This window comes from Carlito syrichta, unplaced genomic scaffold (assembly GCF_000164805.1).
Source record: "Carlito syrichta isolate Samal-C Ts95f unplaced genomic scaffold, Tarsius_syrichta-2.0.1 Scaffold309854, whole genome shotgun sequence".
Taxonomy (NCBI): Eukaryota; Metazoa; Chordata; class Mammalia; order Primates; family Tarsiidae; genus Carlito; species Carlito syrichta.
In genome coordinates, this window is record NW_007253950.1 from 1,375,912 (window position 1) to 1,391,909 (window position 15,998).

The 15,998-nt window shown below is 56.2% G+C and overlaps 1 protein-coding gene across 1 annotated transcript in view; it reads right to left on the minus strand.

The window, feature by feature from the left end:
* The window catches only part of CPNE2 (copine 2), a 35,990-nt gene that overhangs the window by 8,757 nt on the left and 11,235 nt on the right, over positions 1–15,998 (minus strand). Inside the window, exons 7-13 of the mRNA XM_008068036.1 lie at positions 15,842–15,940; positions 15,276–15,362; positions 13,597–13,656; positions 11,700–11,833; positions 9,757–9,811; positions 3,638–3,689; positions 1,268–1,401 (exon numbers count right to left, since the gene is read on the minus strand). Coding sequence (XP_008066227.1) covers positions 1,268–1,401; positions 3,638–3,689; positions 9,757–9,811; positions 11,700–11,833; positions 13,597–13,656; positions 15,276–15,362; positions 15,842–15,940 — 621 coding nt within the window. The remainder of the gene's footprint in view (positions 1–1,267; positions 1,402–3,637; positions 3,690–9,756; positions 9,812–11,699; positions 11,834–13,596; positions 13,657–15,275; positions 15,363–15,841; positions 15,941–15,998) is intronic.

Consider the following 15,998-nt stretch of genomic DNA (forward strand, 5'->3'; position numbering starts at 1 on the left):
AACTTGGCGAGATCTCATCTCTACAATAAATCAAAAAAATTAGCCAGGCGTGGTAGCGCACGCCCGTAGTTCCGGCTGCTTGGAAGGCTGAGGGGGAAGGATCACCGGAGCCCAGCAGGTCGAGGCTGCGGTGGCCGGGAGCGTCCACTGCACTCCAGTCTGTGTGACAGATGAGACTCCAACTCAAAAAAAAAAAAAAAGGACAGTCTAGAAGGGACTTCACTAACCCTTTCCTTTCAATGGAGGTAAAAGGGCCAAGGCCTGTTGAGGTCTCCCAGGGGGCAATAGACAGGAAGGAATTGAGTTCAAATCTCCCCAGCCCCAGACCAGGATTCACCCCCAGGGCTGGGTGCTAGATTTTCAGTCATGGCCCAAGTCTGAGGACAGGGGCTGGGAATCCTATCTGAAGTTTTGCTGTCAGTCAGGTCCCCGGGGTCAGGAGAAGGCAGCAGACATATCAGAGAACTGCCCTCAGAGTAGCGGGAGGTGACACTCCACTCATGTCTCAGGTCCTGGTGAAAATGGGTAGGCAAGCAAAGTGACGCTTGGTGGCCCCAGCACTGGCATCAGGCCCTGCCAGTAGGGCCTGCCTGGAAGTCAGCCTGGAGCTGGGGACAGGAGGAGATGGGGTGGGAGACCAGGGTTGCAGATGCCCAGGATGACCGTCTGCCATCTCTTCCAGATGCCACGCTGCAGCCTGGCAACCTCCAGCCAGGCCAGCGAGGCTCTAGCCTTGTTACGAGGGCAGGGCTGGGGCCAGATAGTTCTGCAGCCTCAGTGTGAGGTGGGGCTGCTCTAACTGGAACTCGCCTCAGCTCTGGGGCCTCAGGGATCACCACCTCCTTGTTTCCAACTCTCCTGGGAGTAATAAGTACCCTCACCCTGGGGTGACATCTCTTGACCACAGCGCTATTCTCTGCTCAACACGAATAGATCGCCTGAGCCCAGGAGGTTGAGGCTGTGTGAGCCATGATCATGCCACTGCACTCCAGCCTGGGCAAGAGAGTGAGACCCCAACTCAAAACAAAACAAGCAAAAAAAAAAAACCATGAACAGAACTGCTTCCTCGAGTCTGTGCTCCAGGAAGCCGGGACTAATCAAGTTGAACTCCCCCCCCATCCCCTTCCAACACTTGCAGGTAAGTTGAGGCCAGAGGGAAGCAGGGTCTTTACTAGGGTTTAAAGTGAAAGGGAGGCAGAATATCCCGTGTGCTGGCCCTCTGGGGGCGCTCGGTTCTGGGGTGCGCAGCTCGAGGCCGCTTACTCACCGTGGCTGTCTGCTGCTGCGTGGCCTGGGCTGCAAACCGGGCCACGTGGTTGACGATGGGGGAGAAGTTGGTGGGACCGTAGAAGCGGATGTGGGGCAGGCAAGCCGAGTACGCCTGGGCAATGCCGTCCACGCCTGCTTGAGAGGACAGTCTGGGTCAGCCCAGGGTCTCGACCCTGTGCCCACTCCCAGCCCACTGCCAACAAACCATCTACGAGGGGGGAACCCAAAAAACCCAGAATGTATTTATAAAAAATTGTGTATTTATTCTTACATGTTTAAGCTTCCGCCACCTTCAAAGTACTCTCCGTTTGATGCACTACACCTATCGAGACGCTTTGCCGCTGCTCAAAACAGTTTTTGAACTCAACCGTTTTGATGCTTTTAGTGCTGCAGCTGTTTTTTGTTTTACCTCCTCCACATCAGCAAAACATATTCCTTTGAGGATTTTTTTCATTCGGGGGGGGGTGGAAAGGTCATTCAGAGTAAGATGAGGCAAATAGGGAGGGTGGGGCACAGGGGTCCTGCTGTTTTTGGTCAAAAACTGCTGAACACTCAGCCCAGTGTGGGCAGGTGCGTTGTCATGGTGGAAGAATCCGTCACCTGTTTGCCACAACTTTCTTGCAAACTCAGCCTCTCACAACACTAGTTGGTACACTGATGCCGATGGGTTCCTAGAATACTTACCTAGTGGGGAAAGCCTGTACTGTAAGGGAACTACCCTCCAAAAGATATTTGAGTTTTGGGGGGTATCCTGTTGTATTTCATGCTTACCCAAAATGTCCCTGCTGTGGTCAGTGTGGGCCCCCTGAGGCTGGACACCCAGGGAGGGCAGCCAGGGTGGTGTAAGGCCAAGAGCCCTGAATGTAGAGTCAGACAGACCTGAGTCTAAACCTGCCCCTCTCAGCTGTGGGACCTGTCCGAGCCTACTTCCTTGTCTGTCAACAGGACTGATCATCTACACTCTCGGGCAGCCGGCAGGAGGGGCATCCAGGCATGCTTAGAGACCACAGGAAACCACTTGGAGGTCCGTTCTGGACACATCAAGGCTTCTGGTCGGGGTTGGGGGGCCAAGGTGCTAGCATAACCCTTGTACACAGTAGGTGCTCTGTAAATAGCTGCCACTATGAGCCTATGAATATTCCACTGTCCTGTGGTCTTGCCCAGAAGGCCTCTGGCCAGGGATTAAGCCAGCCAACATGACTTGGACATAATTCTCTGGAGACCTTTCTCAAATCAGACAGACCCTGGCAAGGGTATAAGGCCCCATTTCTGGCCAACAGATGTCCCTGGTTTCCAAGTCACAACATCATCTGACAAATAGGTGACTTGATGGATTTCCCTTCTGAGTATAAGTGGCCCAGCTTTGGGGATCCTCAGGGAAGGTAGATGTTAAACTCAAGACAAATCTTAGGCTGAAAGGTCTCATGATGGTAGTAACCACCCTCTTCTATGCCCACATGGACACCCCCCTCTCCTCCTCTAATAGTTTCTTTTTTATTTTTTTGAGTCTGGTCACACTCTGTCATCTAGGCTGGAGTGCAGAGGCATGATCACAGCTCACTGCAGTCTCGACCTCCTGGGCTCAGGCGATCCTTCTGCCTCAGCCTCCCAAGTGGCTGGGACTACAGGCACATACTACTATATCTAGCTAATTTTTATTTTATTTTAATTTTATTTTATTTTGGCACATGCTACATACTACAGGCATGTACTACTACATCTAGCTATTTTTATTTTATTAGCGAAATATGAGGTCTCGTTATGTTGCCCAGGCTGGTCTTAAACTCCCGGGCTCAAGCAATCTCTCCTCCTCAACCTCCCAAAGTGCTGGGATTACAGGTGTGAGCCACTGTGCCCTGCTTTCTAATATATTCTTAACTGTCCTGAGGAGGCTCAGACATCCTCTCAGGCCTGAGGGCTGGGGTGAGCATAGACACTACACTCATTCCCCAGCCCCTGCTTCCCCAGGGCCGATCCCCAGCAAAGACAGCTGAGAAGAAGATGAAAGCAGATGTGTAATGGTTCACATGGGGCTTCCCGTCAACAGCTTCCTGTAATTCCCACCTGACCACCCAGGGAAGCAAGCAAAGCAGGTATCATACTTTCCTGGGCAGGTAAGAAAGCAAAAGCCCAGAGAGGTGCAATGACCTCTCCAGGGCTCCACAGCTATGAAAGGGCAGCAGCTGGCCTTGAATCCAGGAAAGTCTGACCCCAGACTCCAGCTCTTCCCATGTCTCATTCTAAGCAAGCGTGGGTGGGAAGGGATAGAAGAAAGGGATGGAAACCTGTCCTTTGTCCTCCCTCTGCCCAGGGAGGCAGCCAGGCCTGGTGTAAACCCAGGGTGCAGGTGGGTGGGTCTGATACTCACCTGAGCAGAAGGGGTTGGTGGGGTTGAAGTTGATGGCAAACTCATGGGAGACCTGAAATGCAGAGAAAGGCTGAGCTGACAGCCTCCTGCCCCACTGGGCCCAGGCCCCACTCACAGCCCAGCTGAGGCTCCCTCTGAGGGCACATTGGGCCTGGAAGGCTCTTCCCTACCTTCATAGTAAGCAAAGGTGCTCAGAGGGTCCCACCATGTGCCCGGCCCCGCTCTGTGTAGAGGCTGCTGATACATGATGTAGTTTGGATATGTGTCCCCCCCGAATCTCATGCCAAAACGTGACCCCCGCTGTTAAAGGTGAGGCCTAGTGGGAGATGTTTGGGTCATGGGGACGAATCCCTCATGAATCCTCCACCCCGCCCACCTTGGGGGTGATGAGCGAATTCTCGCCCTCTTAGTTCACAGGAAAGCTGGTTGTTCAGAGAGCCTGGCACCACCCCCGTCTTGCTCCTGCTCTCGCCATGAGACTCGCCGGCCCCTGGCCTCCTCCCATGAGTCAAAGCTTCTTGGCCTCACCGGAAGCTGGGCAGATGCTGGTCCCATGCAGAGCCATGAGACAAATAAACCTCTCTTCTTTCTAAACTACCCCGTCACAGGTATTCCTTGACAGCAGCACAGATGGACTGAGGCAATGTCTCCACATCTGCTGTCACCTCCATCACAGGGTCTGACCCACAGAGAGGCCAAGCCACCCTCACTTCACAATGGAGGACACTGAGACCCTTGCATATCACCCCATGCTCTTCTGGGATCAGGCTACCTACGCCCCCTTTCCCCACTAAGCGGCCCCAAGTGAGCTCAGGTAGCACTCAGCATGCCCCTTCACTGCTGCTTGCACTGTGCATGGGGTCTGCAATCACAGTGCCAGTGTCTTAGGCCTTGAAGGCTCTTCCTTACCTTCACAGTAAGCAAAAGTGCTTGGAAGGGCCCACCCTGTACCAGCTAACTGAGCCGGGATGAGCTGATAGCCTGCTCAGAGCAGAACTGGGAGGTCAGGGGTCGGGAGGGGGACAGATGGAGCTGCCACCGTCCTCCAGGGACCTGTGCTGCCTCTGACTGCAGGTCCAGTCCTGGGACCATCAGAGGTGGATCTGCACACTCCAGGACACCGCAGACCCACCACAGTCCAACTGCTGCTGTTCTCCTGGCTTCAGGAATACACAGAGAGACCCATAACCGGCCCCATTGGGGCTGCGGGTGACACTGCAGTAGCTGCAGAAAGCAGGGCCTCAGGAGAGGCTGGAGAGCTTAGATGGGAACATCCCCACTCTCCCTCCCTCCCCTACTGCCTCACAGTCCCAAAACCCTCTCAGCCCCCTTCGCATCGCATGCCACACCCACACGCAGCACTTTGCAAGTATCCCCTCAATCCTTCCCCACAATGCCCCCATGGGGGGGCCGCTGTCACCCCATTTTGCAGATGACAAAACCGAGACACAGAATGGACTGGAATTTTCCCACATTTATGGAGGGGCAGGGTTGGGACTAGAACCGAGGCCAGGCTGCCTCCAGAGTTCACGTGGCATGAGCACACACACCTCCAAAGGTGCTCCCCGCCCCAAGGATTTTCAATCAGAAGGTGAAGAGATGCCCAGGGTGGGGGGACCGCAGTCCTCAGCTGTGAAGGGGAGAGCTTTAGTCTGGGCACAAACAGTCCCAGACAGACCCTTTAGCTCCAAGATACTACAAGAGCAACTTGCTGGAAGGCCCCCTTAAATCCAGCACCCCCATTTTATAAATAAACAAACTGAAGCCCAGAGAGGGGAGGCCAGGTGCCAAAGGCAGCAGCAGAGCAGGCCTGAGACCCGGCACCCTCAAGCCTCGCTGGGGCTGGGTCGCTGGCCTTACTCCGGGGCCAAGAGGGGAGAGACTCAGCTGTGACGTTCACCCCACGCTGCCCTGTGCCTGGCAGCTGGCGGAGGGGAGGGGACTGGGAAGACACCTCCTGTTTCAGGGAATGGGGTTTCTGTTCTTTGCTGTCAGCCTTAGGTGACACACAGGGAACCGGTCCCCCCATATTCCTCTCGGCCCCCATCCCCTGCCCAGGGGCCCTCTTTACCCTGCCCCCAATCTGGGCTCCAGGTGTGGGGGCTGGAGGTCCTTGTTGCCATGGAGACTTCATGAGCCTCTACAGAGATTAGGAAGGGGCTTGTATGGAGGGGCTGAGAGAGAAAATGGTTGCCAGGGAAACAGGCCTCCCTTGGGCCAACGACTTCCCGAAAAATCAGATTTTAGGAGATTTTAGAGACCATAGTGAAAAGGTCCCTTGGATAGGGATGGACTGATATTCCAATTTCTTGGCCCCAACCCCCTCATCCCCTCTTTCCCCCTCTTGGTCAGGAGAAGGACTTGGTCTGGTGGTCAAGCGGGTGGGGCTTTGGAAGGTCATCCATCCACCCCAGAGGCCCGGGAGGTTGCTTTCTCCAGCAGCTCAGTTTCACAGGTGAGAAAACCGAGGTTCAGAGAGGGACAGGGCGTGCCCAGGTCACACAGCAGAGCCAGGACCAGACCGGAGGACAAGTGTCCCTGCTGGCTACAGCCCTGCCCCCTCCCATGCGTGAGGCCCTGGTGTGCCTGAGAAACGTCAGTAAACAGGACAAGTTTCCTGGAGACCACACCAAGCCGATTAGGGGCCCCTGGGGACCGGCCGCCTGTCAGAGGTTTTTGTCCTGGGACTCCCTGCTGCCTTCCCACAAGGTGGCTTGCTCACCCCACCTGGCCCTGCGCAGACTCAGTTCCTTGTCAATTGGCAGAAGCAGGCAATGGAGAGGGGCCTGGAAGGAGCGGAGGGGATCGGGGTGACTGCACGCGAGCTTCAGCTCCCCACTTGCAGAGGGCGCTCTTCCCCACCCCAGACCTTTGCACAGGCTGTTCCTTCTGCCAGACTCCCTGACTCTTCATCTGAGTAACCAGCTCATCTTGAAGGAGCCAGGCTCTCTCCTCAGAGAAACACATCCTGAGCCCCTCAGCTGCTCTCTGGGGTGGGTTCCTCTCTGGACTCACCTGGGCCAGTCCCAGCCAAGAAACTGAGGTCCTGGAGGCAGGTGGCCAGGTTGCACGCACCTTCGGGCTCCTTCTAGTTCCCCACTCTCAGGGTACTAACCTGTTCGCTCAGGCCACTGGGAGGGTCCCAAATTCACCGTCAACAGACAAGTACTGCACACCTACTGCAGGCCAGATGCTGGGATACAGGGGAGGGAGCTTAGTGCCTTGCCCAAGAGATCACAAGTAAATCACAAAGTTTGGTGAGGACAGTGAGCATGGCCTCCTGGAGGCCAGGAGCTCTAAGCTGGAAGCCAGTGGGGGAAGCCAGTGAAAGGGATCAACAAGCTGGGCAAAGGCCCCATGCAAGGGCCCTGAGGTTGGAGTTAAGGAAAGAAGGCTCGCAAAGCAGGAGCCGGGGCGTTAGCATGAAAGAAAGAGGGAGGGGCTGGGATGAACCAGGCCTGGGGGCTCCCAAGGCAGCCGCAGGTGGGACAGCACATCTGCCCTTTCCCAGCCTGGTTCCAGCATCCTCCTGGCACCATCGGGCACACTGGCCTGGCCAAGCCCCCGCTGTCCCAGAGTTGCCGGGTGACATTTCCAAGGAGGCTTTCGCTGAAGAAAACATCTCATTCAGCTGAGTTCTTTGAAAGCTCACTGGTGTCCTAGCAACGGGCTCGTGCTGGGCTTGGCCGCACTGGCTGGCCCTGCCCCCACTACCCGCCCCTCCGACGGTACCACTGTATCTGCGCAGCTCCGGTATCCTAGGATCCTGCCTCACACCATTCGGGGCCAGGACACCCACCCTACAGCCCTGGCCTCAGAGCCTCCCCCTGAAACGCTGGGTGGAAATCGTCCTCCCCGGAGAGGATGGGAGGCAAAAGCTCACTCTGGAAACAGCAGGGCAGACAAGAGGAGGACTGGCGGAGACAGACGTGCAGATTGAGGACCCTCGATGCCTACACCCCACAGGCTTCTCCCGGGAGGTCACAAATCCTGAGAATAAACTTTAAGAGTCCATCTGCCCAGTGGGCACACAGGCCCCCTGGAGTGCACATGGCCTTGGGCAAGTCACTTTGAGGCTCCCAGCCTCAGTGTTCTCACCTTCCCTCGTCAGTATCTCCCTCTCTGGCCTCAAACCCCCCTCTCCTTGTGTGCTCACTGCTGTGAGGGACCCCCCACCTCCTGCCCCAGGCCTACCCACAACAAACCTCGGATCCCCTCTCTTTCGGCCTCCCCTCTCCCCCGCTCCGGGCCCCTCCCCAGCACCTTTAGGCGGGCCTGACCTCCCCTCCCCTCCCTCACAGCCCGCCACCTTGTAGGCTGGTTGTCTCCACTCCCTCTTCTGCGCCGTGGAGGCGGCCCACCTCGTCTCGGCCATAAGGGCCCTCACTGTGGTCAGTGAAGTGGACGGACCCTCCTTGGGCTCACCTTACCTGGCCTACATGCAGCCTTTCACCTCGCTGGCCACGCCCTCCTCACTGAGGCCGGGTTCCTCAGTATCCTCGATAAAATGGGCTAATAACAGGGCCTACCTCATTGGCTTTTGGTAAGAATTAGATGAAACAGGTAAAGCAGGTGGAGCAGTTTCTAGAACATTCTAAGGGCCCAATAAATGCTAGTTATCGGTTTGCTTTCCGTGGGCTTCCGCGCTGCCCTCCTCTGTGAATCCCTCCCCATTCTGGCCCCTCGGCCGAGTCTCTGCTTCTCCTGCCCGGCTCCCACAGGTTGCTGCTTCTTACTCCACGTACCCCCCACCCCCGCCCCGCGGGATTCCACCCATGGCATCGCCGGTCCTGGCCCCGATGGCCAGCCGCCATCCCTCTCCCCAGAGCTCACGACCCATTGACCCATCATCCTCCTTTCTCCTAGGCCTCCCCCTCACTGCCTCGCCTGCCAGGCTCACCCCCAACTCAACGCCCAGCTGGAAATACAGGTGTCCTCCTTGGCTCACACCCACTTGGTTGCCCAGCCAGTCCTGTCCACTGCCCGAGTCCCCCTGCCATCACCCCTCCTCTCCACCCTCCACTGCAGCCAGCCCCCATTCAGCAGTCAAAGCTGGTCTTCAAAAGCACCCATCAGATTCCGACACCCCCCGCAGCCCGCAGTGTACCTCTCTCTCCTCCCTGCCCGTTTCCAAAGGAGGGTCCAGCCAGCATGCCTGTCAGTCCCTCTGGCTCGCCCTGCTCCCTCCACTGTCCTGGGCTGAACGCTCTCCTTGCCTCATCCCCACCCCCAGTCACTCTGCTAACTCTGCTTCCTCCCTGCTTGGCTTAGACCTTGCACCCTTCAGAAAGCCTTCCCAGATGGCCCCAGGCTGGATTGGGTTCCCCCAGGCCTATGCTGCCTCTATCTCAGCACCAGTGACACTGCCTGTGTTCAGGGTTGCCAGAGAGAATACAGGACACCCAGCTAAGTCTGAATTCCAGACACGTAAGAGAGAATTTTTTAGCATATCGATGCCCCGTGTAATATTCAGGATATACTTAGACTTTTAAAATAGTTGTTTATCTGAAATTCAAACCTTCTTATGTTTTGGAGTTGGGGGTCTCACTCCATCATCCAGGCAGGAGTGCAGTGGCACAATCACAGCTCACTGCAGCCTCAACCTCCTAAGCTCAAGGGATCCTCCTGCCTCAGCCTTCCAAGAAGCTGGGACAACAGGCATGTGCCACCACATCCGGCTAATTTTTTAACTTTTTTTTTTTTTTTTTGCAGAGATAAGGTCTTGCTATGTTGCCTACCTGGTCTTGAGTTCCTGGGCTGAAGCAATCCTCCTACCTCCCACATCAGCCTTCCAAACTGCTGGGATAAGAGGAGTGAGCCACCACACCTGACCTGAAATTAAAACTTAACTAGGTGTCCTTATTTTTATCTGCTGAATCTGCAACTCTCCCTGTCTTCTCTCTTGACATGGGCTTCAGGGAGCAGAGGCCATAACTGTGCTGCCCTTCTGACGGCCTCAGTGCTGGTGAGGAGCTCAGGTTTGAGAAATGAGTATAGTCTGGAGGGGCTCGGAGAAACAGGGAAACTGGGGCCCCAGCCCAGGACCTCTCCAGAATAGATCCCTGAGAGGCCACAAATCCCACCTCCACCGGGAGGACACCAAGGCCAGCTTCACTCACCTTCCAGTCTGGGGGTAACTGCGCCCCAAATCCCAGAGCCGGAAACATCTTATCACTAATCAGAGAGGAGAGAAAACCACCATGAGACACCTGACAGAGGCCTCCACCTGCCCACGCTCGGCCCTGCCAACCCCCTGCCCAGGGGCGGGCCCACTCTGCCCTGTACACCTCCGAGGACAGAAGGAAGGAGCTCGTACTTCTAACACAAGCTTTGCTAGAATGATCTATCTATGAGCCCCAGCCCACCCCTGGGTATCTGGTGAACGTGTGGCCTGACCACATCTATCCCCGTGGCAGACATTGCTGATTCATACCACCACTTCTAACCAATAGGTCTGGGTGCAGTTTCCAGATCCTTCTCAAACTGAGACCTTGGACAGCCAGTAAACCAAGGCCATGATGGAAGTGGAATGTACCAGCTGTCTCTTGAGTTCCTGTTTATAGCTAGGGAAAACTCTCCCAAGACGAGAATCCTGATTTGGCATTCAAGGCCCTTCATCATCCAGCCTCAGCGTCTGGTCTCATCTCTTTCCTCCTGTTCTCCCTCATACCTCATGCCCCCAGCCCTGGCCACTGGCCACCTGCTGTTCCCCAAATACACAGGGTACCTTCATAGCCAACGTCAATTCTGTTGTGCCCCCACAGAAATACCTCTCCCTAATCTGTTTCCCCTGGAAAACTCTTACTCATCCTCTAAGGCCCTATCAAAATGGCCCCTTCTCTGTGTAGATTTCCCTTATACCTTATGCCTCTCTCTTTTGTGCTCCCATAGCTCCTGCCCCAGGAGTAAACTGGTCTCTTAGAAGTCTAATGATTTCTTCCCTATCTTCCTCTTCAAGTGAGAACACCCGAGGGCAGGGATCATGTTCCCGTGTTCATTCATTCCACATATATTCATTGAGACTCACTCTGGCTGCCATGCAGAGAACAAACAGTTGGGACCAGGGCAAAAGCAGGGGGACCAGTGAGGAGACTGATGAAATGCTCTGGGCAGGACATAACAGTGGCTCACACCAGGCATCCAGAGCTCACTGGGACCTTGCTAAGTCGGAATGTCCCTTAGACAGCTCAGTGGTGGTGCTGAGTGGGCAGCTGAACCCCTGGGTCCCTGGAGCAGCAACAAGGATCTCCCACCCAACTGTGCAGTTGAAGACTTCTGGCTCCTTTGCTCTGCACACTGTACCTCTTAATGCTGCCTGGGATCACAGACACCGCCAGGCCCTGAGCCCACGGGCGTCAGATGCGGGTCCTTGGGCTCCTTGCCCCAGGAGGCCAAGTCCACATGGGATTCCCAGCCTGTTCTTGTTCCTGCCAGATCTCCAGTGCCTGTTCCTTCCTTCCCAGTTCTCAATGTGTTGGCCTCCAGGTCCTTCCACCCTCTGCCCTGGAATTCCAGGCCAGCGCCATCTGGGATGAGGATGCTGCACCAGGGGGTTGCCACTCCTGCCGTACCTGCCACACGACTTTCCCTCACTGACCTTCCATCAAACCATGGGCTGAGGACCATGAGGGTCCATGCACACTGGTTGCCCCTCAGAAGTTCCCAGTGGGAAGGAGACGCCAAGCCCAGGAACTAGAACATCTGGGGTCCAATCCCCCTGATCTGTGAGACTTGGGACAAATTCTCCACTCCCACCCCAGCCTGGCTCTGAAAAGAGAGGTTACAGCAATAACAAGCTGCATCTTCCATCCTGTCTCGCTTTCTTTACTGGCTAATTGGTATACAGTATAGAGAAGGTTTGAATCTGGGTTCGGTGGTTGAAAGTACAGAAATCGATTAGCAATGTCTGCCACAGATATAGGAAAGGGCAATGCTGACATGTATATCATGTGCTGGCCATTCCTAGGTTTGATGATCTTGGGGTCCTCTCTAGCTTTGACATGCTAAGTTTCCCAGGTTGAATGGAACCCAGCTGACCTTCAGAGCCCCTTCTCAAGCTTACCTGTCATAGTCCTGAATGATCTGCCCGACTGCCCAGATGGCTGACAGGTACTCGTTGGTGCCCATGGGGTTGATATAGTGCAAAGAGGAAGGGTCAAGAGGATTCCCGTTGGAGGCTGTGAAATCGATTCCAACCTGCAGAGTGAGGCGAAAGGTAACCAGTGAGGCCAGAGACCCCAGCTCTCTGTCCACGCCCAGGGAATAGGAGAGGCAAATGGGCCACAGGAGGCTCACTCACCTCCCAGCCCTCTTCCAAGTAAGATGGTCTGAAACCTAGCAACTGACTGATTGCATCACTCCTCTGCTCTAATGCCATCTGTGACTCCCTACTCCCCAAGCACAAAGTCCATTGCCCAGATGTGACACAAGTTTAACTTGTAGCCCAGGTTCCTTTCTCTCCTTACTCTCCCTACCCACACATCCATCTGTTCCCATTTCCAGGCATTTGTTCACGAGGTTCCCTCTGCTTGAAGAACCAGGCCAGCTTTTCTCCCTATCTAATTCTCCTCCATTTCCCAGGCCCAACTCAGATGCCGCTGCCCCCTGAGAACTTGCCAGACACCTCGCCCCCAACCCAAGCCATCATCCATCATCCCTCAGACCACCCAGAGGCAGTGCCTGTCTCCCCAGTCAGCAAGGGGCTCACTGTGGGGCAGGGACATGCTCTCAAGGAGCCAACCCAGGACTGGGAACAGCATACAAGACAGGAGCTCAGCAGGAACTGGGGGCTGCCGGGTGGGCAGGGATAGTGGAGGGAGTCCCCTCCCAGTCCCTAGTTAGTCCAGAGCAGGGGGCAAGAATGGCGCCTGCTCAGCAGGAGGAGGAGCTGGAGGAGAGAGAACCCCCTTGGAACTCAGTCACTGTGTGGTGGGAGGCCAGGGGCCACCTGTCCAATCCTCATTCTACTGGGGTATCTCAGTCCTTGAGGGGTCCCTTCAAGGGCACCAAGAGGTGCTCGGGGCACATTTGCTGGATGAACAAACCCATGGAGGAACAGGAGCACCCAGCGCTCTGCAGGGCAGGGGTGGCAGTGACCAGTGGGGTTAGAGGCAGCAAGGCCAGTCCCAACCCCATGGAGTCCTGCGATGCCATTCCAGCCCCACAGGGACCTAGAGGAGGTGAAGGGGGTGGTGAGGCAACACGGAGAGGTGGGCAGAGCTTGGCGCCCAGAGGTTTCCCCAGAGAGAGCAGCCAAGGCTGGAAATGAGCAGCAGAGTCTGCAGGGAGAAGACCCCAGGCGGTGGGCAGGGTGGTGGCTCGCCCTCCCAGGAGCCACTGTCGAGCCCCTGCTGGTGCCAAGTACTGTGTGATGTGCTGAGGCTGGAATGGAAGCAAATACACAAAGTGCTCAGTGCCTGGGGCACACGGGGTGGAGGAGCGAGCCGTGCAGAAGGATTTCTGTGAGAGGCAAGTGTCCGAAGGCGAGAACAGAGGGGGACGAGAGGAAGGGGAGGCAGCAAGGAGGAATGTTTCAGGCAGAGGGAACAGCAAACACAGAGGGAACGACCCATGCAAAACCCCAATATGGAGCGGAGCTTGGTGTGTCAGGCCAAGAAAGGAACAGCGTGTCAGAGCCGAGTCAGCAGGGAGGAGACAGCAGACAGGCAGGCCGGGGTCGGATCACAGAAGGCCTTGGGCCAGTGCGGAGGACTCTGGCTTCTCCTCCCCTGGATGGGGTGCAGCTGCAGACTGGGAGCTGGGCAGCTATGCCCTGGCCTGTAGCTCAGCCCAACCCAGGCCCACCCAGCAGGACCAAACCACCAGTGCCCTCTAAGCTGGGCCCCAAGGAAGTCCTCCCTGAAGTTTATCCTGAGTGCTTCCTGCTGCAGTTGTGGCCAAGCCCTGAGGGAGGACCCTCATTGGGGTGGGGACAACGGGGGCAGCGGGAAGGGCCTTACGGTGAACATGAGCTGGCAGCCTCCCAGGATGTAGTCCAGGAAGGAATAGTCGCGGTTTATCTGGAAGGAAGCGGATGAGTCAGTGGGTGCGCTTGACCCGGTCACACTTAACACGAATGCCCCTGGAGGAGTTGTTTGCTCTCTGTCTTGAGGCTTCGGGAGGGACAGGGTGGCCAAAAGGCAGATGGGCCTGACCTGATAACAACAGAACCCAAATCTTTCCACAGCAAAGCCATTGGAGCGACAGGGACAGATACACACACACACACACACACACACACACTCTCTCTCTCTCTCTCTCTTTCTCACGTGCACATGGCGGTTCCAGGCTGAGTCCCAGGCCCAGCGTCAATCACCTGGCAGAGAACAACTCAGTGTGTTGCTGTTGGGTCCCTAACTCTCCCAGGCCTCACCAGCCTGCCTACTTAACAAGGAGAAAGAGCAGGCCTGCGCTCACAACCTCCCTCGCTACACTAGCTGGCCACTAAAGTGCGTGCTTATTTTGATGGTTTCCTTCTGGCCAAGACGCCTGGCCTTTCTGTTTTGGTGGGTTACAGGGATTCCCTTCAAAATAAAGGTATTTACGTTTAAAAAAAATAAACAGCAGTGGGTGGGGGGAACACTGAGGAGAAAGAACAAGCAAGGCAGCTGCCATAATGGTGGCAAAGGGTGAATGATGGTGGGTTTAGAATCAGGACCATGCATTGTGATAGTCCCCTTCACAGGGCACTTCTCTGTTGCAACCACCCTGAACGCTCATACGGACTGAGCCTGACAGCTGGTCTCCACATGAGGAAACGGACGCCTGGGGTCGGGCCCACCAGCTGGGAGAGGGCAGTGCTAGGACTCCTCGAGTTCCCGAGTCTGGGACTCGGCATTCCCGCCCAGGCTGCCTTCCTCAAGTCCCGCCTGATCCAGCAGCTCCCGAGCCACCAGATCCCCTGGCCTGTGACACAGCCTGGCCATGGGAACCATAGTCACCTGAGCGCTCACAGATGCCAAAGGGGCACGGGTGTCCTTGCCCGATGTTCTCTACCTCTGGAGTGCCCAGCATGGGCGACAGTGCATCCTACCCCACCCTCCAACTAGGAGAGGCCTTGGGAGGCCAGCTCACGCCCTCCTCAGCCTCCACACAGGCATGGGATATGAGACCGACCCATAACATGCTCTACCTTGTTGTTTTTTTTTGAGTTGGAGTCTCACTCTGTCACCCGGACTGGAGTGCAGTGGCCGCTCCCGGCCACCACAGCCTCGACCGGCTGCGCTCTGGCGATCTTTCCGCCTTGGCCTTCCAAGTAGCTGGAACTACAGGCGCGTGTGACCATGCCTGGCTAGTTTTTTGATTTATTGTAGAGACGAGGTCTCACCAAGTTGCCCGGACAGGTCTCGAACCCGCGGGCTCAGGCAATCCTCTCACCTCGGCCTCCCAAAGTGCTGGGATTACAGACTGAGCCACTGAACCCGGCCTCTACTTTGTTAACATGCCCATTCTGCAGATGAGGAGACCGAAGCTCAGCAAGGTTAAGCTCGGGACATCACAGAGCCAGGACATGGCAGAGCCGAGATTTGAACCCAGGCCTCCCTGGCTCCAGACTCAATGCTCTGTCCATCCCTTCTGCACTGGTGCTACTGTGTGGCCCCAGACCTGCCCCTGGCTCGTGCTCACTCCGCTGACTCACCTCGCAGGAACGCAGGATGATGACACCTGAGTTTTTATAGTTCTTCTTCTTCCTCTGCTTCTTGGGGTTGATGCACTCGAACTCCAGCTGAGCGGCCCCAAAGAAGGAAGAGAAGCTCAGCCTGGGGCCTCCCTGGGGGCAGATCCTCCCCTTGGCACTAGAATCCCCCCACGGCCTTGACAAGGGGCCAGCACACCTCCTCCAGGGGGCCTTCCTGGATATTCACACGGGAAATGGTAGCATGATCAGCACTGGCACCTCGCCAGACAAACCCATCCACAGCACATCCAGTGGGGGTCCAGGGGCTCGGGGGGACCGTAGCGACAGCTCCTGACTATTCACCATGTGCCAGGTGCTTTACCCGTGTCATCTCATTTAATCCCACCCTGGTCCTCTACCCTCATAGACAGGAGGGGAAAGAGAGTGTGACAGAGACGGACCATCTCGCTCAAGGTCATACAGCCGGAATAGGTGGGATCTGACCCCAGGCTGCCCGACTCAAGACCCCGTGCCCCTTCCCAGCCCCTGCTGAGGTCTTGGGGTCACAGCACACACGCCCATCTCACCGGGACGCCGCTGCGAGCCTCACACATCTGTGACGTGGAGGTCTGGAACTCGCCGATGAAGTCGTGGCCCCCGTCGTTGTCATAGTCATAGCACATGACCTGGGGAGGGTCCAGTGCGGTCACCTCAGAACCATCCCAAGAAAAGCTCTCCAGCTCC